Below are 25,552 nucleotides of genomic sequence, written 5' to 3'. Positions count from 1 at the left end.
GCGGATGCTCGGCAGCTCTGGGTGGCTGTGCCTTTGGGAAGGGCATTTGGTCCTCCCCCAAGGGTAACATGCTGTGAGCTGAGGAGCGTGATCACCCTGTCCCTGCGCACAGTGGTCACAGTGAGTGTATGATGTCCCTGCGGCTTCCACCTTCTCGTCCTGCTTTTGCCCTTTGGGATTCCACATCCCATTCTGCTTCCTCCTCCTGGAGATGCACCTGCAGTCCTTGTAAAGCCCCAGATCTCCGTGATGTAAGGTCCAAGGCATGGGAGGTTCCTTGACCTCTGCAATTAGAATCAGGCTCCACTGGATATGGTGACCACAAATGCTCCTGTAGTGCTTATGAGGTGACCTTCAGTTAATCCTCAGAACATTTCTGTGGGCTAGATATGGGTATAATCCCCATTCTGTAGATGAGGAAAGGAGAAATATTGCCCCAGAGACCGCACAGCTACCAAGTGTCAGAATGAGGATTCAAACTGAGACCCTCTGGCTCCAGAGCTTGCTAACTTGCTAACTTCCCATTCTGCTAACTTGCCTCCCTGGCTGGTGATAGGCCACTTGGCCCTCTTCTTGTTTGCCACAGAGAGCGTATTTCCTCCTCTCTGGACCAGGAGCAGGCTGGTCCTAATCTCCTGAGTTCTTCAGGAATAGTCACTATGAAAAGGAGGATATTGTCACCAGGGCACGGTGGCTGCTCTGAGGGTGAGATATAGACCTCGGGATGGCTCCCTTGCACAATTTCCAGCCTGGCTAAAGACAAATCCTGAGGCCTGTTTGAGGGGGCTTTGACTGACTCCCCTAGGGGTGGTTTCCCTCCTCATGGTCCAGGATGTAAGGCATGGTATGATCAGAAGTGTGGGTGGGTGCCCAAAAGCAGAGCAGAGGAAGGTTTGGATATGTATGGGAGAAGAGAGAGAAGGAGAAGGAGATGCCAAGCTTCCCTTTAGCTCCTCAAAGAGGCCATGTCCTTTTGGTCCGTGGTGCCCAGTGGGAATGCCTTGCCCTAGAGAACTGGGCAAGCTCACACAGAAACCTGCCAGACTCTCCAGCGCGGGCAGCTTCAGGGTGGTACTCAAATCCTGCACCCCACTAGCAGCTCAGTCCCTGGAGCCAAACTATCTTCCCATCCAGTAAACGTGTCCATGGAGCCTATGAAATTTACCATGAAGGGGCCAGAGAACAGTAATGCACGAGCCCCGCCCTAAGAGGCATGTAACCAAGTTGGGCACCTGAAAGTATCTGGGCAGGTAGCAGAAGAATGTCAGGATCCCCGCCCAACCTCGGCAGGAGATGGCCCTGCAGGCTGGTTCAGTAGGGATGTGTGGAGGACACCAGAGGTGAGCTGGCCCTGGGGAGCGAGAAGATGGAAGCAGTGAGAACCAGGGAGGATGTGGAGTGGCAGCCTGCACTCACCCCATCCCCCATCAGACCCACTGCCCTCCCTCTCCACCAGCCCCTGGACCCCCAGGTGGTGGGTCCACTGGGCTCCTCCGGTGGGTTCCTCACCCTCTCTTGCCTTCAGGGTGGGTTGAGTTGGGTTTGCCCAATAGGAGGCACCTGAAAGAGAGCAGAGAACATGGGAGTGAGGGCCACCATCCCTCCCAAACCCTCCTAACAGAGGTGGCTGTGGTGGCTCTGAAACCCTTTAGCAACGTCCCTGCTCCCGTCCTGGAACCAACTCCTCTCCCAGGGACCCTTCAAGCCCTGTGGGTGGTAATGCTCACCTCCGTTGCCAGCCCAGGGTTCGCCACCGTCCTTCCTTAGTTCCCCTGAACTCTGCCCACATCTCCATAGATAGACGTTTAAAAACTCTTCCTAAATTGAGTTCCAGTGTGTGGTGTTCCTGGCCAGGAACCCTATTGAGAAAAGCCTTCTAGAGATATGGGAAGGCAGGTGGGCAAAAGAGGTGGTACCCATTGACCCATATGGCCCAGATGATAGGTGGAGTGGACATGGTGGAACACAGAAGTGTGAACTCGGAGGTTCTGGGATGTCTGTAACCCTGAATCCTGTCCTAAACACTCTACCCTGACGTGACTTTCCTCCCTTCCAGGAGGCCCCTGCTGCTTCCCCTGCCTGCCCCTGACTCCTCAGGGCTCCTTCGGAGGGATCCTCCCACTGCAACGAGGATGGCGAGGCCTGTCTGCCCCTGCCTCTGCAGCTCTTTGGCCTTGCTTGCCTTCCTGCCCTCCCTGAGCCTGGCACAGTACGAGAGTTGGCCCTACCAGCTCCAGTACCCCGAGTATTTCCAGCAGCCAGCTCCAGAGTACCCCCAGCCCCAGGTGCCTTCTGATGTGGCCAGGATCCAGGTGCGCCTGGCAGGGCAGAAACGGAAGCACAGCGAGGGCCGCGTGGAGGTCTACTACGACGGCCAGTGGGGCACGGTGTGCGACGACGACTTCTCCATCCACGCGGCGCACGTCGTCTGCCGAGAGCTGGGATATGTGGAGGCCAAGTCCTGGACGGCCAGCTCCTCCTACGGCAAGGGCGAAGGTAAAAAGCTCTGTGTTTGGAACTCAGTGCCTGTCACCTGGCAAGATGGGAGCAGTTTTCTGTAGGTTAGCCTGGCAAAGAAAGCTCAAATTGCTATCGAGTCTGAATTCATGCCTGCTGTTACTCCATCGGCCCGCAGGCTGCGTCCTGCAGGAAAGTGGGTAGGAGAGCACCTGGGAGGGACATCCTAATTTGTCTGGGACTTTCCTGGTTTGAGCACAGAAAGTCTCAGGCAAACCAGGAATGGTTAGCGACCCTAGGCGGGTGCTGAAATCAACCTTGAGCATCTCTCCAAGCCGATGACCTCCCCGAACACTGCATCATCTGCCCAAGAGAACCGTGCCTTCCTCCAGATGGCCCCTTCAGAGCAGGACCTTTGCCCTGTCTCACAACGGCTGCCCAGGGACTAGCGCATTCTACCCAGGTGGAGTTCATCGCTTTAACACAAACATGCTAGTGTGGCCTTGGGCATGACAGGAACGGGAACTTTGTGTTTTTCACCACTTTTTGGCCCATTCTTTCCTCCATTATTAGATTCAAATTACTTTATCTTGAAAGAAAGATGCAGCAGCAGCTTGTAGGAGCTTTGAAAGGTGGGTCTTGGAACCCTAAACCCAACTCAGAGCTAGTGCTGACCTAAGGACACATTGTTTAATGTTGGGGATAAGGTCTAGAAATGGGTCATTAAGTGATTTGTTGCTGTGACATCATAGAGTGTCCTTGCACAAACAGACAGCTAGAAGGTCACTCGGTGATAGTATAGAATTTTGGGGGACCACTGTTACATACATGGTCTGCAGTCAACTGAAATGCTGTCATGCAGCATGTGACTGACTGCACACGGGAAGTCAGTCAGACTTCCATATAGGGAGACACATATCCTCTTTGGCTTCAGTTTCTCCATCTGGAAGTTGGGCTCTCTGAGAACTCTTGAAATCCTCAGCCTGTGTTCCCCAAAGGGAAAGTAGGTGGTGGAGGTGAAGGGCATCATTTAAACAATTTCCCTCCAGGAGCTGAGTTCTTCCCTGGCTTGGTAAAGCAAAGGTAGCTATCCCACCAGCAGGGGCCGGGTTGCCAACTAGAGACAGGTGCCGCACTCCTGTCCTGGACTACTGGATCAGTGCTGCACTGACTGTGTAAGACTCTCCTGAGGGGATGAAAAATACAGAACACCTCAGACCTAAACCCACAGTCTTCTGGTTTCCAAAGTCTGGGCTGGTGGTGGGGAGCTGAGCTTCTGGGAGCCTGTGCCAGGATTGTATCTGTGAACTGGTTTGGGAGACAGTGAAATAGACAAGTGTTAGGCTCCCTTCCAACCCTTCCTTCTGTTCTAGAAATTATAGGAGAAAGGATGCATGCACCATCCCCTGCATGCCTTACCTCCATGCAATGGAAAGTTTCCTGTTAGAACTGGCTCAGGAGCCGGTACCTAGAGTCAAATGTTTTCAGCAGCTCGTTCTGGGCTTCTTGCAGGATTAGAGCCAAAGCAGCCAAGATGGGTTAGCAGATGTGGGACCTTTGGAATCCATTTCTGCCTTCTTTAAAACTTCCAGGGCTCCTGCGTACGTCCACACCTCTTTATACTGCCAGCTGAGGGATCCAGGGCTGACAACATCAGGCTCATGGTTTTTTCCAGACTCTCTAGGGTTCATTATTTTGTGATAAGTACTCTCCAATGACAGTGGGGTATTTTTGTCTCTGGTGACAACTTTATTTTATTTCTGCCCAAATTTAAAGCTTACCTGTCATCAGACAAGGTGGTTATGGTTTTTCTCAGCAGGAGCAGGCATGAGGGTAGTTGGAAAGATGGGCTTTCCTGGGTGGGATTTTGCTCTCTAAGGATGATGTGGATGAAGAGTTCAAGAGAGTTGAGGGAGGGATTAAAGCTTGGTCCAGGGAGCTCATGCTTGGTCATGGAGGAGTAAATGATCATGCAGGCTGCTGCCATCTGTACATCAGTGGTCCCTGCAGACACCGTGGCATTAAAGGAATAGACAGATAGCAGGAGGGGCACAGATGGAAGAGTGAAGTGTGAAAAGGAGGTGGAGGAGGGCACAGTGGTTGGTAACAATAAGGTGTGAGCTATGACCATGGAGGAGCTGGGTGGAGGAAGGCTGCTGGACAGAGGAGGTATGTGACTGAGAATCCAAGAATACTAGAAGGGCAGTCTGTGGACACTGAAGCCATCAAGGTTATGGCAGGCGTAGTTCAAGGAGAGGACAGAGAGAAATACATGCTAGACTCAATGAACAGTGTCCCGTGTCCAGGGCTTTAAGAGGCAGGCTGTTCATCTAAAGTGGTACTTGGTTTGCATTATGAGAGGCCTTTTAAATATGAATGTGAATTTCATTGCCATGGGTGGAGTTTTGGTTTGCTTTTAGCCCTGGGCACCTGTCGGGCACTCCTTAAGTATCAGCTGATTGATCCATTTTGATCTGGGAGAATACAAAAGCAGTTGACACAACAGTGTGTGCTATTATGACCCGAGTATGGCCAGTGCCCTGGGCTGTGCCCCAATGGAGTTTGACCTGTAAATCAGGCTTGTGACCCTATAAGAGGCCATTCTTCCGGGAGTTCCCAGTCTCTTGTGTAGTTCAAGCAGAAGTAATGAGACTGGGGTACAAGGGACCCCCTCCCCTCCCAGTTTTCCAGCCTGGCTTGTCAGCAGGTCTCAGTGCTCACAGAACCTCTGATAAACCACGGCCCTTTTAGTTCTAGAAGAGGCAGCTGGCCCATTTAACACCCTCTGGGTGGCCCCCAGCCTCATGAACCCAGGTTGAGGTTCTCCACCCAACTGCACCCCTATTCCTGATCAGAACCGCAAAGCTGATGACCCTACAGATTCTAACTTGAACAATTTCCATTACCCCGGCAGAGTACAGGGCCTGGCATTCAAACGGAAGTTCGTTTATGATCTTTCTCCTCCAAAGGACCTGTTAATTTGTTCACACATCTCTTCTCTCATCAGGAGAAGCATTTCATAGAGTAAATGAGTGGAAAGAGTAAAAGGAAATTTTGCTTCTGATTGAATAGCTTTTTTGTGTCCAAAGTGTGAGCCTCATCTTGTGTCCCAAATACCACTTTCCCAGCAAGCTAGATGCCAGTCTAGGCCTAGATCCATCCTGTGTTCCTGAAGGCAGGCCCAGAGGCTGACTGCACCAAAATCAGAACAATCTAGGAGATGGACACTAAGTGTATAGGGGGAAATCACAAAATAAAACAAAAAATTGTTGTGAAATTGGGCCAAAGAGTAGACCAAGCATGGTGATGTCATCTTGTTCTAAGTTCAGATTTACATATTAAGAAAAAGTAATTGTCCAGGCTTAGGTAGTGTGAGTAGCCTCACTAGGGGTCCATTGAAGGTGCAGAAGAGAGCAGCTGTTGGGTGGCTTAGCTCCCTCAGCATTCCTGGGTGCTAACTTCCTAGGCTCCATCTCAAACGTGAAGCTAACTCCGTAGCATCCAGGCTTTGCAACTCTGCACGGTTCCTTTAAAGGTGTGCTGCTCTGCTCCAGCCCTTAGCGAGGATGGTTTCTGTCGCTGCAGATGGAATAAGGGCACCACTTCTTTTTGCCATCAGCTCTTGGGCAGCGCAGCTACAGAACATTCCAAGGGAGAGGCCCCGCTTGAAAGGTGGAGGGTCTTTTCCGTTGCTAGTACTTAGTAAGACAAACACGAGCTTGTTGTAGAAACAGCAATTGATTAGGGAGCATCTGTTTCAGTGGAGCTCCACGGCTTGGGAACCAGGCCAGATTGAGAAACCAGTTGGAAAACCTCAGCCCAGATGTTTTCAATAAACTCTTTGTTCCCACAACGTGTCTGAGGCGCTCTCCTTTGAGACCAGACTAACCATCCATCAGAGCAGATGCGTTCCAACCAGGCCTGGAAGTCAGAAGATTGGCCCTTGTGGCCTCCCTGACCTTAAAGAACCTCAGCTTCCCTCCTTGATTTTCTGATCTCTATAATGGGGGCGTTTTAAAATCTTCTTTTTTCCTTGATCACGGAGGCAGTAAAATGTATTGTTTTCCTGACTTCCTGGGAGGAGGAAAGGAAGATTGGGTATGTCCCAGGCAAACCCATTATTTCGTTGGATCTCCATGGTTACCTGTTGATTGGGCATTGTTTCATTTGAAAAATGGGAACCAAGCTTGGTTAAGTAGCTGACCAAGTCACGAGTGCCCAAGTCCATGGTAGATGGGACTAGAAGCCAGGTTTGTGGGACTCTAATGATTATTCAGTGGGCTTCTAAAAGGAGCCTTGAGAAAAACGAGACTCTTGGTTTTCTTTCATCTGGTAGTGGCATTTATAAAAATCACTATTTAAAAACCCTCCAGCACCTTTTTAAAAAAATTTTTTTTGGAGAGAGGGGGTACCAGGGATTGAACTCAGGGGCACTCGACCTCTTAGCCACATCCCCAGCCCTATTTTGTATTTTATTTAGAGACAGGGTCTCACTGAGTTGCTTAGTGCCTCGCTGTTGCTGAGCCTGGCTCTGAACTTGCAATCCTCCTGCCTGAACCTCCCAAGCCACTGGGATTACAGGCGTGCACCACCATGCCTGGCATTTTCTTTTAATTTTTATTTTTAATAGTGGTAAAACACATATAACATAAAATTTATGCCTTCACCATTTTGAAGTGCACAGTGCAGTAGTTCACTTTTAGGTATATTTAGCATGTTCACCTTTCCTGTGTAGACATCTCCAGAACACTTTCATCTTGCAGCACTGAAGCTCTGTGCCCATGAAACAAGCACGGCCCACTCCCCTTGCCCCTGGACCCTGAAGACCCCATTCTGTTTCCTGTCTCTGAGAGAGTTTGACTGTTCTAGGTGCTGCATCCAAGTGGAATCATCTAGCATTTGTCCTTTCATGACTGACTGACCTACTTCACCTGATGTCCCCAAGGTTTGTCCATGCTGTGATAGGTGTCAGAACGTTTTCCTCTTTAAGTCTGTTCCATTGTATTCATGTACCACAATTTGTCAACAGACACTAGACTTGCTTCCACCCCTTGGCCATTGTGCATAATGCTGCTGTGACCAGGGGTGTGCATATACCTGTACGAGACCCTGCTTTCAGTTCTTTTGGATATATACCCAGAATTGCCAAACTGTATGATAGTTTTATTTTACTTTTTTTTTTTTTTTTTTTTTGGCACGAGGGATTGAATCCAGGGATGCTTAACCACTGAACCACAACTCCAGCCCTTTTTTCAATATTTTTTATTTAGAGACAAGGTCTCACTGAGTTGCTTAGGGCCTCACTAAATTACTGAGGCTGGCTTTGAGCTCACTATCATCCTGCCCCAGTCTCCCGAGCTGCTGGGAGCCAACTTGCTGCTTTCCATAGCAGGTGCATGATTAGACCTTTGCACCAGTGGTGCATAGCCACACCAACACTCGTTATTTTCTGTGTTGTTTTGATAGTAGCCATCCTGATGGTGTAAGGTGGTATCTCACTGTGGTTAACCTCTAGTTCTTTGCACACTGGATTCTCTACTTAACAGGTGGCATAAAAGAGCAGGAGGTGAGCAGAATTCCACAACGGCCTTCTGGAATGTGAAGAGCTGGCTCTCTGGGTTAGTGTAGCTGTCCCATCTCTCAACCAGGCTTAATAAACATCAAGAAATGAAAAGGGCACTGAGCAGGGAATTGAGGCCCAGGCTCTGGGATCAGAAGCCTGGCACATGTGGGCTACCTCTCTGAACCAGGGCTCTGCTTCCTTCATGTGGAAATAATCATGCCACCCTGTCCTCTTCCCCAAGGTACGGAAAGATCTAGGAGGTAATCCATGGGAAATTGCCCCCAAATCTGCAAATCTTCAATTGCAGAATAGCTTTGCTTTTCCCCAAGGTGTCAGAGGTCAGCCTCTACCCCACATGGCAGGTGAAGCTGGCCTGTGCGATCGTCAGGAACACTAAAATCCTTCTCTTTCTTGTCATTACCATTTTTGGTAACTAAGGGGTGGCAGTAAACTGGGCACGTGCTATGCACTCTCTAATCAACACACACCCCTACAGCTCAAGTGCCACTGTCACCCCACTTTACCTTTAACCAGGATCATTCAGCTTAAAGTGCCTGAGCTAGAACTCAAACCCAGCTCAGTCGCTGATGCCCCTGCTTTTTCAGCTACACCACATGACTACTGAGCTTCAATCTGATTCTGTCTTAACTGTTTCCAGCCTCCCACTTCCCCCAAATCACATCAGCTGCCTATTCCAGCAAGGGAATCCTGATGCTCTAGGACCAGATGCAATATCTTCACATGAAATCAAATGATGGCCACACATAGCTGCCAAAAATCAGTACCCCCCCCCCCCGCCCCAGACACCGGATCTGCATTGATATGGTGCTTGATTTCTCTCTTCTGCTTCCTTCAGGGCCCATCTGGTTGGACAATGTCCACTGCACTGGCAAAGAGGCGACCCTGGCAGCCTGCTCCTCCAATGGCTGGGGTGTCACCGACTGCAAGCACACAGAAGACGTTGGCGTGGTGTGCAGTGATAAAAGGATTCCTGGGTTCAAATTTGACAATTTGTTGTTCAACCAGATAGAGGCAAGTCACATGCTCTTGATGACTTCCTTTTTAATTTTTATTTTGAGACGGGGGTAAGTTGCTGAGACTAGCTTGGAACTTGCGGTCTTCCTGTAACTGAAATTCCAGGGGTGCGCCACCTGGCTTCTTGATAGCTTCGTCACCTGGACATTTTCCTTCTCCCGTGTAACTCACTTCTTTCCTGATGATTTTAAGAAGTGTGTGTGAGCACAAACAAGGGAGACCTGCCCCAGCTGAATCTGTGTGTGAGGACACTTTGGGGATGGCATTCATGGGGAAAGGGAATTTCTGGCACAGAGAAGAACTGGGGCAAAGTCAGGAGAACAGAGTGTGGCCTGGGATGATGTTGGAGAGAAGATGCATCAAACATGCATGAGACCTGAAGCTAAAAAGGCGAGCAGGACACACCTTCTGAGCTTGCCCTTTGGACTGGGACCATGTATTTGTTATTATTTGATGGGTAACACATTTCCCTGGATTTTTCAGCCTAGCAACCACATTTATTATCTTGCATGGTTTCTGAGAGTCGGATGGCACAGTGGCTTAGCTGCTTGATTCTTCTCAGTCTCCTGAAGCTGCAGTTAGGGCTGGGCTGGAGCTGGAGATTCCACCCCACCCCATGATAATTCCTGTGTTTGTAGGCAGGCTTTGGTCTCTTTCTGGCTGTGGGCGGGAGCCCTCTGTTTCCCTTGGCTTGGCTTCTCCATAGGTTGATTGTCTTCAAGACATGGTGACTGTCTGCCCCCACAGTGAGTGACGGTGAGAGGGCAGCACCAGGTAGGAACCAAAGTCTCTTAAAACCTCATCTCAGAAGTGATGTCCATCATTTCTGCTGTATTCTCTTGATCGCACAGACCAACCCTGGTCCTGTGTGGGAGAAGATGATATAAGGGAATGAATACAGAAGATGGAGATCATTGGGGGCCATCTTGGAGGCTGGAAACCACTGGATAGTTGGTCCCAAATCTAGCTGAGGACCAGATTACAAATGCAGACCTGGGGTCTCGCTCCTGACCTCCTGCAATAGAACTTCCTGTTACAAGACCAGCTTATTTTTCTAAGCTTCCTGCAGTGACTCTAATGTTGCCAGCCCCAGTCAGCACTTAGAAGAGGCCAGCAGGACTTGTGACCCTTTGACATTTATGGCGCAGTTTCAGATTGAGCTATTTTTTATTTTCCACAAACTTCACCTGAACAGCTAAACAGATGCCTCTTGCTCTCCTCGTACGTATAAGGTAGGACAGGAAAAGGTGGCAGTGAGACTCCCGTCCCCGTGGACCATGTTAACTCTCACCCCCAAGGGACTGTGGGATCTACCATGAACCCGGGTCAAGGAGCCTCACTGTGCCTTGGCCTCCAGTCCACCCCAGCAGTACTGCTGATGAAAGGTGACTTGACATGGCCTTATTTGGGCCCCAGAGGAAGTGCCCCCCAGACTGTGGTCCATGTGTTTTCCTCTCGTGACTCACGCTGCCCTGCTTCTCTCTCTGTGTTCCCAGGGCAGGCCAAGTACGCTGGGAACAGGTCCAGCCTGCCCTGAGCGTGGAAAGGATTCCCATCCATTCCTCAGCTGGAAGGGCTGGACCGCCTCCAGTGGACGCTTGGAAGTGTGTTCTTCCATTGGAGATAACCAGAGGGTGTGTTGCAGAGACACACTTTGCTTGGTAACTGAACTTTACCAACGGCAACTTGGCTTTACCATAGAGTTGATTTGGAAGGTGGGCTTGTGCAGCCCAGTCTCTCAGAATTTTCTACTCTTCATAACCTCGGGCAGAATAGTTAGTACCCATTGGTAGGGATCTCACCCCTCTGAGAAGCCCTTGAGGGCAGGAGATCTATCTTAGTGTGATTCTAGGTACCTCATGGGAATGATATCTCCAACTCCCAAATTTTCTTCTCCCCAGAAATGCAAGGCAGATATTCCTTAGGTGAAGGGCTTAAACCAGCCATGAGAAAGACCTAGGAGCAAGTCACCCCTTCATAACATTTCCCTGCCTGATAGGACAGTGACCCTCATTATAACATCTTTAACAGACCTCAGTTCCACGTAGAACACCAGGATAACTCACTGGGAGCGTCCAGTGAAGCGCCAAGCTTCTTGGCATAAGAAAGGAATGGATGGTGTGGATAAGAGGAAGATTGGCCAGAACATCAGTGGGTTTGGGTTGAGGAAATGGGAACATTCATCTTCCACTAGAAAAAAAAAATGATCCTGGAGAAAGGACTCTGTGAGTGACACTTCATTGGATAAATTTTTATTGAATGCCTACTATGTGCCAGTTCCAATACTAAGCATTTGGGGTGGGGGTTAAGAGGGTCATATCAAAAGCAGAAATCTAATGGGATGGAAAAGGCATAGATGATCTGAAAAACATATCGCTGGAGGGAACTTTCTTATTCTTCCCTCTTAGGGAAGCTCAGTACCCATCTCTGTTCTGCACACTTGGTGGATGTCTGCTGTACGTATCATGGTCTGGGACACCAGCTAAAAGAAGACAGGGCTCTTAGAACGTGTGAGGGCAGGATGTGGGCCCTGGGGAAAGAGAAAGATTGTCCAGGCAAAAATCTCAGGCCCAAATGCATTTACAGTAATCCAGAGGGTCTGTCAGGGCAGACATCTGGTTTGAAGGGTCAGAGGACATTCACAGCCATCATCCTGCATTTTCCTAGAAGGCCACTCTCTCGCTGTCACACAGACCACTCTAGTGACCATGAGCCAGGGTGGAGCTTCCTTGCCCAGCCACAGACCCTGAACATAGGAATTTTCAGCTGATGGGCTGTCCCCTGGGACTTTTTTCTTTGGTGTCCACTAAAAGTAGGTCATGTGGGGACCTATATTGAGGTTGCCTAAGGAAAGCCTTTGTGAGTTGCCAAAGGATTCTGGCATCTCAGGCATTGTGGCTTAAGCTCATGCTCACAGTCAGCCCTGACAGTGAGGGAGCCACCCAGACCACCTACAGGGGACACTTGAGGGATGCAGAGAAGTTTCTCCAAAATACCTGATGGAATGGCCTGTGTCAGCCGCTGAAGTCACGGAATCATTCCTTTTGGCTAAGAAAATGACATCTATTAAATTCTTGTGGATGAGAGGATGAGACATAGCTTTGGTGGCCACGCAGTTAGGTGGAGTCGTTGGGTACTGACTAATGATACCCAGGGAGAACTAGTGACTAATTTAGTATGAGCACAGGGGATGGTCTCTAATGGTGGGCCTTAGGGCTCTGCTTTTGCTGACCCATCAAGCTTCAGGAGTTATTAAGATTTGGGCTGATAAAATATATAAGAAACAGAAAACTAGGAGGGACTGCTGGAGTTTAAAATTGTGGAAGAAAGATTCAGGAAAACCACTGTAGGTTGAAATAACAGTCTCCAAATGTAACAATAATAGACTCAAAATGTAACCTATTAAGGAGAGATGTTACCTTTTCCATATGTTACCTTCAAGATCCTGTGTCATGGTTCATGGAGAAAAGGAATCAGCCCCAAGAGTACAGGCAATAGGGAAAGTGACTAAAGAACACTGATTATTAAAAAACAAACAAACAAAAAATCAAAAACCCAATCTCTGTGGTGTTGATTGACTAAATACACAGCAGGGGCCAACTTGAAAAGTGAGTGCAAAGTGCTCCACAGAGACTGGGTGGTTTCAGTGACCTCTCCAGTTCAGCTCTAGTCCATCTCTTGACCAGGTCACACCAGCAGTACAGAAACAAGCCTGGAAACCACATCATCTAGGGACCGACAATTTTTCAATCAAGAAGAGAGAGGTGGACGAGGCGTGTTAGTTCTCCAAACGTCTGAGGTACTACCATGGAGAGAAATTCTACAATACTGTCCAGCTCCCACAGCCAAGACAGAGGGCCGGGTGTTGGAGCCAGTTTCAGCTGTGGAGAGCCCACAGTGGACGGCTCCCTCGGAAGGGGTGAGCTCCTTGTCCCTGGAGGAGCACAAGCAGGAACTAGACGACCTCCTGCCAGGAGCATTACAGTCAGATTCCTACGTGGAGAAAGGAGTGGGATTGGTGATTGCTGAACCCCAAGATCCCTTCTTTCCCTGAGACTGAAAACGTACCCACTATCCCTCCTTGGAGGTGCCCACCAGCTAGCTCTTGGCACTGTAAACCCTTGTGTAGATTGGCACCACCTCTTCCCCGCCCCCAGACACACACACACACACACACACACACACACACACACACACACACAAGGCCAACTAGTGCATGTGTTGTATGCTGGGGCCCTCTCCTGCTTCTTCCCTGGACTCTCACAACCTTGACCTTGAAATCAGCTGCACCTTCACATCTTCACTCTTCCACATCCAAGGGTGTGTGTATATATAAGCCCTTCCTTGATAGGAATTATTTTTGAATTAATTCAAAAGTGGCTAGGAGTGAAGTGCAGTCCAAAATGAAGTGTCAGTTAGTGTTCTGTCTGCGTCTGTGACCCAGTTGTAAACCCCTGGGCTGATGGAGGTGAGGACACCCCTTGTCTCTTCCCACCCCTACTCTTCACAGATGTGACTCAGGCTCTGTGTTATACTTCCTCAGTGATGTCTAGAGATTGGGGACAGATCACAAAATTACAGATGACCCTTACAGGCTTGCACTTTCTCCACAGTGCATTAGAGTTACCCAAGCAGAAAACTGCACCAGCCTAGACCAAGGTCATTCCCCTCAGGGATGCTAGAGGCATGAGTCACGAAGTCTGGAGCCTGGCTGATGAAGTTTCACCTAATTGGCTAATTAATCGTGTTCCTGGATTTCTTTGGGCTCGGAGCATCCTGGGGGCTCCTTTGTAAATTCTCCTGTAGATGGCGGAAACTTTCCCCTTCCTCAGATGAATGCCCTCACCAAGGGAGAGTTCACAAGTTGGACCCTGTTGGCCAGTGTCAGAACACTGGGCAAATACCATGGTCAGTAAGCCACAGTGGCATTAGTTTCTCAGAATGACACAGCATGCACTCGTCATTTGCAAGGCAGTTTTAAATGCTCTGCAGGGGGAAGAATCAGAGCATTTCTATAAAAGTGCTTTGCAAGACTATAAAGTGCTACAGTACATTGGTGTCCCTACTACTGATTCAAGAACTAAGTTCATCCCACTCAGGGATGCCAGAGGTATGAGTCATGAAGCTCGGGAGCCTGGCTGATGGAATTTCACTTGATGAGCTAACTGTGCTTCCCTGAACTCTGGCGTTTGCTCAGGGCTCGCTCAGGGGCTCCTTGACACTTGGTAAATGCCTCTCCAGAGGCAAGAGAAAGGGCATCTGCTTCTCATGTGTGGTCATGTGACCATTTCATCCAGGAAATTAGCAGGATGGGATCTCAGTTCTCCCCTCTCCCAACACAGACTGTACCGTCTGGCTGTGGATTCTCACTTTTAGACCCTGGAGTTGGAGACTTGGGTTCCAGTCTCATAGACTGAGTCTTGCAGCTGTGTGTCCAGAGTGGCTGACTCCGTGGGTCTCTGGACACTGCACTGCAAAAGAGAAGTTTGGCTGGATAGAAGAAAATGAGGCTTGGGTCAATAGCAAAAAAGAGGTAGGCCGGAGCAAATAATAAAACATGCAATATGTTGATTCCAGGAAAATAGATTGTTTTTAAACCCAGAAAACAGCCCCAACCAAACCTCCCAGGGTTTCAAAGGCTCTTAAACCATGAGGCTTTGTTTCCTGTCTGTGGCGGGTAGACAAGTTGGAAAAAGCATTAGATAAGGAGAGATGACAACTCCAGACACCCTTCTGAGCAAACCCCTGTTCCCTGGCTGGTTTGCACATTGCTAGATCATGTGTTCCAGAAGGCTCCTGGCCGGGCCATGTGTTGTTACACCAGGAAACAGGAGTGCATCTTTCCCCTCCTCACCCTCCCTCTTCCCTGCCCGTTTTTAAAAGTTTCTTTTGCAAAAAAAGCAAATAGATTACCAGAGCTGATAGGAAATCCCCGGGCTGTGAGATTGACATGTTGCCTATCCCCAACTGACTCTGAGCCTCAGTTTCTCCCCATGACAGGAGGCAACCTAGGAAGGTCTGAGAGACCCACAGAGAGATGATGAGGACAGAGCTGGGAGGTCATTCATTTCCACTAGAGGGGAGAATCTGGCACCCCTACCCTCTGCTCTCTTGCATTCTTCTGGAAGGACTTGGGAGACCTGAAAAAGCCCTTTCTTTTCCTCTTAACCACAGGGACTAGGGTTGCTGTGAATTTTTTAAATTCCAGGAGACCTGGTTTTTATTAGTCACAGTCAGCTGCCAAATGTTCTAACATCACCCTCCCAAGCAACAGGCTTATCTGCCTGCATCTTGGGGATCCAGGGCATGGAGGCCCCAAAGGAAGAGTCTCTAGAGAGAGTTCTAAAAGAGTGAGCGCTTCCCAGCCAGGAGCTTCATTGCCCTCTTCCTGGCAGGTTGCATTAGGAAAGAAAGGGGCCTATTTTCACCCGTGTGCAGTTTAGAAAGGGGTGACCCCTTCCCCCAGATTACTGAAACATAACTGGACGGCTTCCCTGTGGTAGGAGAAATGGTAGCAATGAGTGATTTGTGCTGGAGTCTTTGGCAAAGGAGTGAAGAGCAGAGGAAGAGATCTGCAGCCCTGCATCCTAGGCCACCTGGGCTGTCAGATGAAGCTGTCCTGGCTGTCTTCTCTCCCACCTCCCAGGGCGCTTAGGCAAGAGGAAGTATAGGATCCTGCCCGGCACTCACATTCCAGGATTCTATTATTCTCTGAGAGCCTCCCTGTGGCTAGGGCTTGCCAGGCATCACAAGGGACACAAGAGAAGAAGCTCTAAGGTGACCTATTTTCCCAACCAAAAATAGGTCGTAGTGTCTGAAAAAGCAAGAGTGTTTATGCAGATAACAGAATAAAATATTTGAAACTGTACACACCCTCGTGGATCTGGAAAATTGGTTTTTGGCCAAGGTGGAGCCCATGGGACCTTGTGCAAAGTTTAAACATCATTCTAACCATTGGTGAGATGAATCAAACAAGTAAGTAAAGTCATACTTATTTAAAGATGACATAAATGAACCAGGAGCATTACCATTTGTTTTAGGTGACAGAAATGAATGAGCAGTTTTACACTCAAACTTATATGGATGGGACAGTACATTGTGTGGCCATCTGGAGAAGAGAAGATCGATGGGAGAGAAAAGGGGGAAGGTTGCTCTATGGAAGTGGGGCTGAGCAGGGTGGAAGAAAGCCTGTCCCTGCTCTGGTGGGCAGCCCCGTTCTGTGGGGTGGTCTGGTACCACAACTAGGACAGGCTGGTAGTGTCCAGCTTGGCTCTGCAAGAGGCCTGAGTGCTTCATCTGAGGCACCTCAGCTATGCTGGGTGGCCAATGCTGAGGAATCTCCTACCTCCTCCCCATGAGGCTGTATATAGCTACAGGATCTGTTCATTGAACACCTATACTGGGCTTGAGGATAAAGGGGTTGCCCTCCTCGAGCTTACTATCCAGCAATGGAGAAAGATGGTTTCAGGACCCATTGCTTGGTTACCATGGTGATGATTGCTATGAGGAACCAGGGTGCATGGGGGATGATCTGGCCTGGCGCAGGCCTCGCCTGGTCTTTAGCCTCAGAACCCCACCAGGGACCGAGGAGCTGCTGGGCCAGAGGGGCTGGTAGCTGGAACAGGCGGCTTTAGCTTCCTGCTGATGGCAGGCCTTGCCTCTTCTCCAGAGAAGCAGCCTCTGTTACCTGCCCAAGTGCTTCCAGGTCGGAAAATGTAACTGAGAACATTCCATTTCCCAGAAGCCTTTGCACAGCTTTTGATTTATAGGAGGAAGCCCAGACGGACTGCTGGCTTTTTCCTCTGGTGGCGTCAGTATGACCTCAGCTCTCCTCGTCACCCTACCACACCCTTGGCCCCCCACTGCTCTCCATCCTGTAGAGCCTAGCAACAGGAGTCCCTGAAATGCCTTTCCTATCTCCCTTTATTCTGTCTGACTGGGTCAGAAGTCAGACTCTGGCTAGAGAATGTTACCCCAGCTTCTTAAACCATGGATTCCTGATTTGATCATCCAAAGGGGATAATTACAGTGTAGGAGACGTTTCTAACACAATTTCCTCGCACTGTTTATAGACAGTCTGCTCTTTGCTAAGCCATCTGGACCTATGCTGAGGATCAGATAGCATCTCATTCAGCTCATTAACCATTAATTGGTGTCAGGTCTTAGGAGAAGTGGAGGTGACATGTTGAATAGTTCTAGTGACAAGAGAAATGCCTGGACAAAATGCCACGTCCCCATGTCTATCCATAAGTCCTGTAAGCAGTGCTTATATTAGGAAGAGAGAAAAGAAGTCCCTGGCTGTTTATCTTGCATGCAACTAAGAATAAAGGAAGTCTTTATTAAAGTTTCTGGCTGGGGTGCCCGACATTTCTAAGCTAAACTCCTATTGTTAGATTTTAAAATATATATCATTGGCTTATTTAAAAATGTTTGAGGACCCACAGTGTGGCTGGCAGTAAGAGCTGTGGGTAATACAAATAATGATCGAGGTGCAGTTTTGCCCTTTGGGAGATTAACAATACAACTGGGTGGCCAAGACACCAGGAAAGATAAATATTAGTACTGGTAGTCATGGAGAAGGTGGTGCTGTCTCTTCCCCTCTGGCCTAGGCACCTCATGGCAGCAAGGAATTCATCTATCCTGTGTGTCCCAAGGTCTCATACAGTCCCTGGGATGTAGCAGCCCTCAACAGATATTTATGAATGATTAACTTGAGAGTTAATCCTGAGGGTTGGTAGGATTCTGATAGGTAGAGAGAAGAGAAGAGGGAATCGCAGAGGATGGCTTGAGCCAATGATGTTGGGAAGCCCCAGACAGGTCTAAGCGAGACATGTGGGTACACCATGGTCAGAGTGGATGAGTCTGTGCGTGGATGGGAGCTTAGACCAGAGCCCAGCAGACAGCACGGGGCTGACGGGAGATGATGGGATTAGGATGCCCTTCTGGTCCGTCCACAGTTCTCCCTGCCCACCTGCCTGTGCAATAGAAGTGGGGCTGAAAACCTGATGGAGACAGAAAGGCATTGCCAAGGCCAACTACGAGTGAGGAAGAGAGGGTGGGAAAGGAGTTGAGGCTTGTGGTCTGCCGAGCTGGCTGGGCAGCAGCTTCACTCGGCTCCCTGAGAGGAAGAAGGACTGAGGGTATCTTGGGTGTGTTTGGTTTAAGGTGCTGAGGAAGCTGGCAGCGGGGAAGATGGGTCTGAGTCTGGCAGGCCATTTTAAAAAATAGGCAAATAAAGACAGCCACAGGCTATAAAAGCAAGATGCAGGAACGTGTCAGCTTTAGAGGATGACAGTGTGCTATGTGAACAGAGGGCGTGGGGAACTAGTCCGTGGTAGGTTCTAGTTAGATGTTGGTTGCATAATGCTACATCTCCCTACCCGGGCACCGCCCCCCAGGATGACTTCTTAGAGGGAAGGCCTGTGATGAAATAAAAATGGTGTTATAGAACCGAGGAAAGGGGACAGGTCATGGAGGGAGATCAGACCTTGCAAACATCCCTCCTGGGAGGCCGTTAGTCCAGGGCTGAGCTATTAGACCAACGTTGAGTAGGTTCTTAAGGCTCATTTTCCCCTTTGCTTTGCTTCTCCCCTGGTTCCCTGATGCAATCTTCAGCTAAACTTTCAAAATGCAGTTCTCACTGGCGACAGCCCCAGACTGTTCCATTTTGGAATTTGAAGTCATGGACAGATGCTGCAGATGTTAAATGGCATTCGGGCATGAGCCTGGTGTCCCAGCCCCCAGGCTCCCTCCTCAGTCCTTCTTTCCACCAACCCACTGGCTGAAGCTCAGCGAGTCCCTGGCCTCACCGCACCTTGGGTTTCCCTTCTGGAAGCAGGTGCTTCTATCTAACTCTCAGGGCCTCCCTGAGTGACAGAATGTGATGAGTGGGGGCATGGGACAAATCCCGGGATTTTTGGAAGTCCTTAGGAGGGAACCCTTTTGGAGGCCTGTGCCACTATTATCTCTTGCCAAAGGGGCAGCATTCAGGTTTTCGGGGTTTTTTTGTTGGTGGTGTTTTTGCTTGTTCGCTTGTTTGTTTTTGAAACAGGTTCTCGCTAAGTTGCCCAGGCTGATCTCAAAGTCACCATCTTCCTGCCTCAGCCTCCTGAGTAGCTGGGAATACTACTGTACCCAGCTTTCTCATTTGAATTTTTAAATGATCCAGGTGCTTGATGAGCTTCTAGGCTATCGGGCTTAATGTTAATGGTAAGTTTAGTGAGCCCTTTGTTTAAAAAAAGACAAATGTGTGTCTATTTTCAAACCTCCTCTTTTGGGACTGAACTTCTGGGAAAAAGAAAATCTAGAACTTGTGGTTTCAGAAGGGATTCCACAGCAGTGAAGTAGGGGACTGTGCATGCCTGCATGTAGTGTCCAACCCGAGCTCTCCCAAGAGCCTGGAGGAGCTGGTTCACTCGCACGAGTGCCCAGTGCAATCTACTGAGGGCTGCCCCGCTGCTCCCACTGGCTTGAGAAGGAGAGCATCTGGGACTGATATCTCCCCTCCATACATAGTCCAACCTGACACACAGGTGCAGTCCTGGGCTTCAAGTGTGCACAGCACCAGGCAGGCCTTGAGGGGACCACCCAGAAGTCTGAGCCCTATGTGTCCTCTGAAATACCAGGTAATGGACAAGCCTTGGGCATGAGGGTGAGGGCTGCTTGGAGTGTGGTGATCACTATGGCCTGGAATACAGGCTTTGAGTCAGGACTCGGTTTTTATCCTGCTTTACTGCATATTGGCTTGTGAACTTGGGCAAGTTGCAAAACCTCACCAAGTCTTTTCATGTCTTCACTTGTAGGTTGGTATACCCTGAATCAAGAGCTCCGATCAATAGTTGCAAAGGTCTATGCACAGAGCCTCATGTACAATTGATTGGTATTTGATTAGTGATGGCTGTCATGGTCACTCTTCAAAGAAGAGGCAGGGCACTGTGGGATGTAGGGAAGAAGCCTAGCAAGGTCCATGGAGGACAGAGTCTATATTTTGTCGAGTGTATGAGTGATTGAAAGTGATTCAAGCCTTACAGAAGGGGAAAGATTTGGTTCCAGGGAGTGAGGGAAAGACGCGCCGTTTCAGAAGAGGGAGTGCAGCTCCTATCCTGACTGCTTTCCTGAGGCAGTGGAGGGACAGACAGGTCCCTTTCCATCTGTCCACAGACTCACCCTCCACACATAGAGGGTGACACAGGCACACACCCACAACTGGTCACATGCATGTCATCATGCACATGGACACAAATGCAGATACTAGCTCCCAGAGACACACATGACACGTAGACACAGGGACATGCACGCGCAGGCGCGTGCACATACATCCTCTTCTTGGAGGAAGAATGAGGACGGTGGCAGCTGGGCCTCATTGCCCGCATCCTGGAGCCCACAGTTGACTGGGGGGACCCTGCACTGAAACAGGAGAGGGCCAGCTTCCTTTGGCAGGTGGGATGGTGTCTGCTGGCCTCGGGCCTGTGGCCAGCATGGGTCTTCCTCCTCCTATAGTAGCAGTGCTGAGGGTCACGTCTCCTGTCAGCCAGCCTACGCTGCTGCCCCACAGCCAAGGAAGGGATCTGTGAATGGAATGAGGTCAGCCTGGAACTTTCCTTCTGGGCATGACGCATTCCACACTGGAATGCCAGCCAGCCTCCCAAGGTGGGGAGAGGCAGGAGGGGCTGGCCCACGGACTGGGGTTAGACCTCAGGCCCCCTCTTGGCTCATCCCTGTCCACATGTCTCGGTGGCACGGGTCCTAGGGCCTGAATGAGGGCTGTAAAGGATCCAGGATCCAGGCTGGGAAACATAATGCTGCCGCTGGCAGCTTTCTTTCCGCTCTGCGTGGAAGGAAATCGGGGCCAAATGCCATCACTCTGGGCCACATACTTTCCACCACCTTCAGGACTTGTGGAGCAGAAACTGGCTTTGGACCCTGAAGCTGGCGGGAGGATTTGAGTCCCTGGGCACCCTAATAATGCTTCTGTTCAACCCTGTGGTTCATTTGCATCCTGGCTGGACAGGCTCAGGTGCTCAGGTCACTGGGTTCCAGCCTTCCAGTCTCACCCTCACCAGCTCCACCCCTCCCTCCCTGGCCCAGCTTAGGGTGCGTCTTACACCGCACCTCAGGGTGGTCCAGGGGAGGAAGCTGGAATCAATCAGTTGGTTTCCTTGCCTGAAAATGGGAATGATGAGAGCTGTAAACTACCTTGTTCTGCAGCTGAGGGTTGAACAAGAGATCACACAGAACGTGCTCGGCATAGGATTCAGCAATGGAAAGCACTCTTGATAGCTGAACCAGTTATATACTGCTGGGGACATCAAGGGGGCTGGAGGCATAGTTGGAATCAGTCATAAAGTGCCATCTCTCTAAGTCATTTGTGCATTATATAAATAAAGAGGAGCCAAAGAACAAGTTAGATCAGTGTCTTGGAAAGAACTGTCTGGTGGCTGACAGACGGGTGGGAGCAGCGACTCAGTTAGAGACTGTTGCAAGAGCTGGCCGTGCCCTCCTAGAGCAGGAGCAGGGGCAGAAATAGGGGGGCTGAAGGTCAGAGATTCAGAATGGAGCTTCCTTAGGATTTGGGGACTGATGCAGGACGCCCCAAAGAAGCCTAGAGTGTCAGTGTGACTCCAAGGAACCCCCCTCCTACTGTTCCTCTCATTGGGTGTGGCTTCTAGAGGTCCCCTCCTTCTGGGTGGTAGGCATGGCATGGGGCATTCAAGCTCAGTGTCAGTGAGGAGGAGAACCCACGTGACAGGGAGAAGAGCACTTCCCTCCACCCTCCCCTCCAGCCTCTTTGGCTTCCTCGAGGGCCCTGCCAGTGAGTCCTCCCAACCCTGACTCCAGTCTCTACCTGCCACTGCCCAGAAAGATGAGGAGGGGACTTTCCAAGGCACCTGGAGCATTCAGAATCTCACCTTGCCTCAACCAAGTAACGTCCCCCAACCCTATCTACCTTCCTGGCCCCTTGCACACACTGGGCACCCACCTCATTTCCCTGGGAGCCCTGCCCCTTCTCCAGCCTCTGGGGAGAGGAATGCAGGAATGCTATCCCTGCGATGTGAGGTAGTGCCACCTGCTTTAGGAGACCTGGGGCTCATCTTCCTGGAACTTCAGTTCACCGAGGTTGTTGGAGGAGACACGCACACGTGCGCACACACACTCACAGGCAGATGCACACACACTTTGGAGTAAAATGTAAAATCCAGATTATTTTACATGAAAATTCAAAGAAAACTTTCTTATGCTCTGATTTCTGAGACCTATGCAGGAGGAAGCTACTGCCCATGGCTCTCTGGGCTCTTTGTTAGGCTGTTGGGAACTCCTGGGTCCCTCAATTCTTTGATTGCTCCAGGTCATGCTTGCTCCCCCCCCCCTCATCCCTGCAGCCACACTCCCCCATCCATAGCACTGTGTTTTGGGCTGGGTGGTCATCGGGGGCATCATAGCCCTCTGTTATTGCTGAGGGAGTTCTTGCTGCCTGGTACCCCTTCTGGGGTTGGCCAGGGTCGTCACCCCTCTGCTTCCCTCTCTCCAGAACCTGAACATCCAGGTGGAGGACATCCGGATCCGCCCCATCCTCTCAGCCTTCCGCCATCGCACACCTGTGACAGAAGGCTACGTGGAGGTGAAGGAGGGCAAGACCTGGAGACAGATCTGTGACAAGCACTGGACGGCCAAGAATTCCCACGTGGTGTGTGGCATGTTCGGCTTCCCCGGAGAGAAGACCTACAACACCAAGGCATACAAGTAAGGGGCTGTGCCAGGCGGGCTCTTCCTGGGTGCCCTCCTGCTCTGTCAACAAGTCAGGGCTAGTGACCAGCTGTCCACAGCCCCTCACAGCTGGGCAGGCTGGCGTCCTTCCAGCAAGACTTACAGCATGGACCGTACCTGTGAGAAGCTCGCAGCCCTGGGAGATGGGCCTGCACCTGAGCTAGAAGAGAATGGAAAGGCTTAGGAAAGTCAAGGGCAAGCTGCTCCTGGCCCGGAAGTCCCTCCCTAATGGGCAGCTCATAGACCAGGTAGCCTGAATAAGGGCAATACACAGGCTGGGCCAGGCAAAGACAGTTCCAACTTTAGAAGAAATGTTGGCTTTCCCTCAGCAATGATTGCTCAGAAATCTGGGACTGGCAGCAATTGTGAGGTAATTGAGAAACTGATCAACTCAGTGCTTTTCAACCAATCCCCAATAAACCTGACAGCGCTGTGATGATTCCCAAGGTGAATTTCACCCAGAGGAGAAAGGTAAATAGTGGTAGGACTTAAAGCTGTTTGACCTGAGGGGTGTGCAGGGAAAGGATTTGGGTGCCCTGACAAGCTGTGGGTAGGATATGCAGCCATTCCTCAGTGTCCCTGGGGGACTGGTTCCAGCACCCCTCCCCCACACTAAAATCCACACTCAAGTCCCTTATGTAAAATGATGTCCTTTTCCCATATAACCTACACACATTCTCCTGTATACTCTGAATCCTCCCCACATGACTTGTAATGCCTAATACATTATACATGTTGCTTAAAGAGTTGTCATGATGTATTGTTTAGGGAATAATGACAAGAAAATGGTCCATACATCTTCAGTGCAGATATTTTTTTTTCATAGCATTTTTGACCCAAGATTGGTTGAATCTGCAGGTGCAGAATCCTAGGATAGAGAGCCACTGGAATTTGGTTGGAAGTGAGGTTTTCCTGTCTCTCTGTGCTGACTGTGTGCCAGGAACTGTTCTTTTTCATTTAATCTTAGCAATACCACCAAGAAGTGGGGTCTAGTTTCAAGCTGAGGAAACTGGAGAAAAGTCACGGAACCAGTAAGTGGCAGATCCAGGCCTCCGGTACGGGGTCTGCCCTCCTGGAAAGTGCCCTCTCACGTGCCTCTTTCCTGACTTCGGATTCAGGCCCCAGCTCTACCTCGGTTTTCCTGGGGTACAGGGTAGGCTGTGTCCCTCTGGGCACCTGACCCGGTCCTGCCTGTCATGGCCTAGACACAGCTAAAGAGGGCTATGCTTTGCTCCTAGCCCCCATCCCACCATGTACACGAGTGAATGTGGACAGCACCCTGGGGTGACACAGTGGTGAATGCCACCCTACAAGTCCCTGAAAAGGGCTCAGACCTTGTTGGCACCAGCAGGTCTCTATCATCTGAATATTTGGGGGGACCCCCACCAACTGGCTAGCTCTCCCTGGCGACACACTCTGGTCTCGGCTTTTGCTACCAATGGGAGAGAGGAAACCCAACTCCTCCCCCACAGGCTTCCTCCCTGGCTGGCCCCACCTGAGCCCCAGCCGGGCCACAGGTCTGAGCTGGGCAGCATTGGCTTGTTCAGATGGCATTAGAAAGCTGTCTTCACCTGTGGCTACCAAAGTCCCTCTCCTACTTTTGAGGAGGCCATCTGAGGCCACTTTGAGCATGGCCCCCAGTAATCGTCACGTGTTTGAACTGCTCCCTGCTCTTGCCACCCCCACAGCTGTGGATTTCTCTTTTTAACTGAGAGGAGGGAAAGGATTTGAAGGCCAGGAGTTGTCCCAGGTGGTTAGGGTTAGGGTCACAACAAGGGGGTGGCAGGAGGGTGTGAAGCCTCCTGAGCTTCTCTCTGTAAGCCTCTCTGTTGTTTTTGGGTTAGTCCCTGGGACTCAGTGGCCAGTTGGGCCTATATGTGCTCTGGGATAAAGGGAAGAATTTCTGGTGGTACTTCTGGGGCTGAGCTGGCAGGGACTGGAGGGAGCCAATGGCACAGAGCCAGTGCTCCTGGAGTGCGGCAAGCGTCGGAGGTCACAGGCCCATGTCTGCAGTCTGCGGAGGAGATGGAGACCTGAGGGTAGTGGGCCTCAGTCACACTGCCTGCTCCTGAGGAGCCTTCGGGACTGCCCAGGGCTGCTCCATGACAGCTGTCCCCCGAGGTCTGCACCACAGACTGTGGCAGCTCTGGTCCTCCTGGTGGCCAGGCCAGCTCAGCAGGGCTGGGGCACTGCTGATTGGGGGAACAGGATATCCAGGGACCCCGCTCAGAGGTTGAGGCCCCCAGAAACCTAGGAGCCAAGACTGAGGGCCTTCGTGGTCCCTGAATCAGTAGCTTCCAGTAGCACCTCTCCCCATCTCCCACTCACTCTTCCCACAGCCTGTGATGTGATGCTGACACCACACCCATGGCCTCCCATGCAGCCCAGTGGTGCTAGGAAGGAAGTTGTTTTCAAAGTAGTTCTTAGTCTGTGTCTGTAATAATCTCAGCATTCCCCAAAGCCCCTTCTGGATTTTGCAGTTCAGAAATTCATCTGTGTAGCTCCTGAGCCTCTCCATCTTGGGTTCGCCCCACTGTCTTACTGGGACTGGCTCTCTCTGCTAACCTGCACAGCTGCTGGTCACTCACAGGTTCAAGTTACCCCATGGCCTCAGAGCATCTGTTCTCCTTTCATTTGCCCACACCCCAGAGGCTTCTGCACCCATAGCCTTACCACAAGTAGAGTCAGCCATCCTGACCCCAGACTTCTCTCTCTCAGACCTGACTTCTGCGC

At 50.4% G+C, this 25,552-nt stretch overlaps 1 protein-coding gene across 3 annotated transcripts in view; it reads left to right on the top strand.

Annotated features, from left to right (window-relative positions):
* Nucleotides 1-25,552, top strand: part of LOXL2 (lysyl oxidase like 2) — a 93,708-nt gene that overhangs the window by 33,426 nt on the left and 34,730 nt on the right. For all 3 annotated transcript variants that reach the window (XM_081269181.1, XM_081269180.1, XM_081269182.1), the window contains exons 2-4: nucleotides 2,057-2,496; nucleotides 8,877-9,052; nucleotides 22,584-22,795. In XM_081269181.1, the coding sequence (XP_081125307.1) occupies nucleotides 2,133-2,496; nucleotides 8,877-9,052; nucleotides 22,584-22,795 (752 nt within the window). In that variant the 5' untranslated portion in view covers nucleotides 2,057-2,132. The remainder of the gene's footprint in view (nucleotides 1-2,056; nucleotides 2,497-8,876; nucleotides 9,053-22,583; nucleotides 22,796-25,552) is intronic.

The sequence above is a fragment of the Spermophilus citellus genome (genome assembly GCF_964194105.1).
Source record: "Spermophilus citellus genome assembly, chromosome: 16".
Lineage (NCBI taxonomy): Eukaryota > Metazoa > Chordata > Mammalia > Rodentia > Sciuridae > Spermophilus > Spermophilus citellus.
This window is presented reverse-complemented; position numbering and strand designations above follow the sequence as displayed.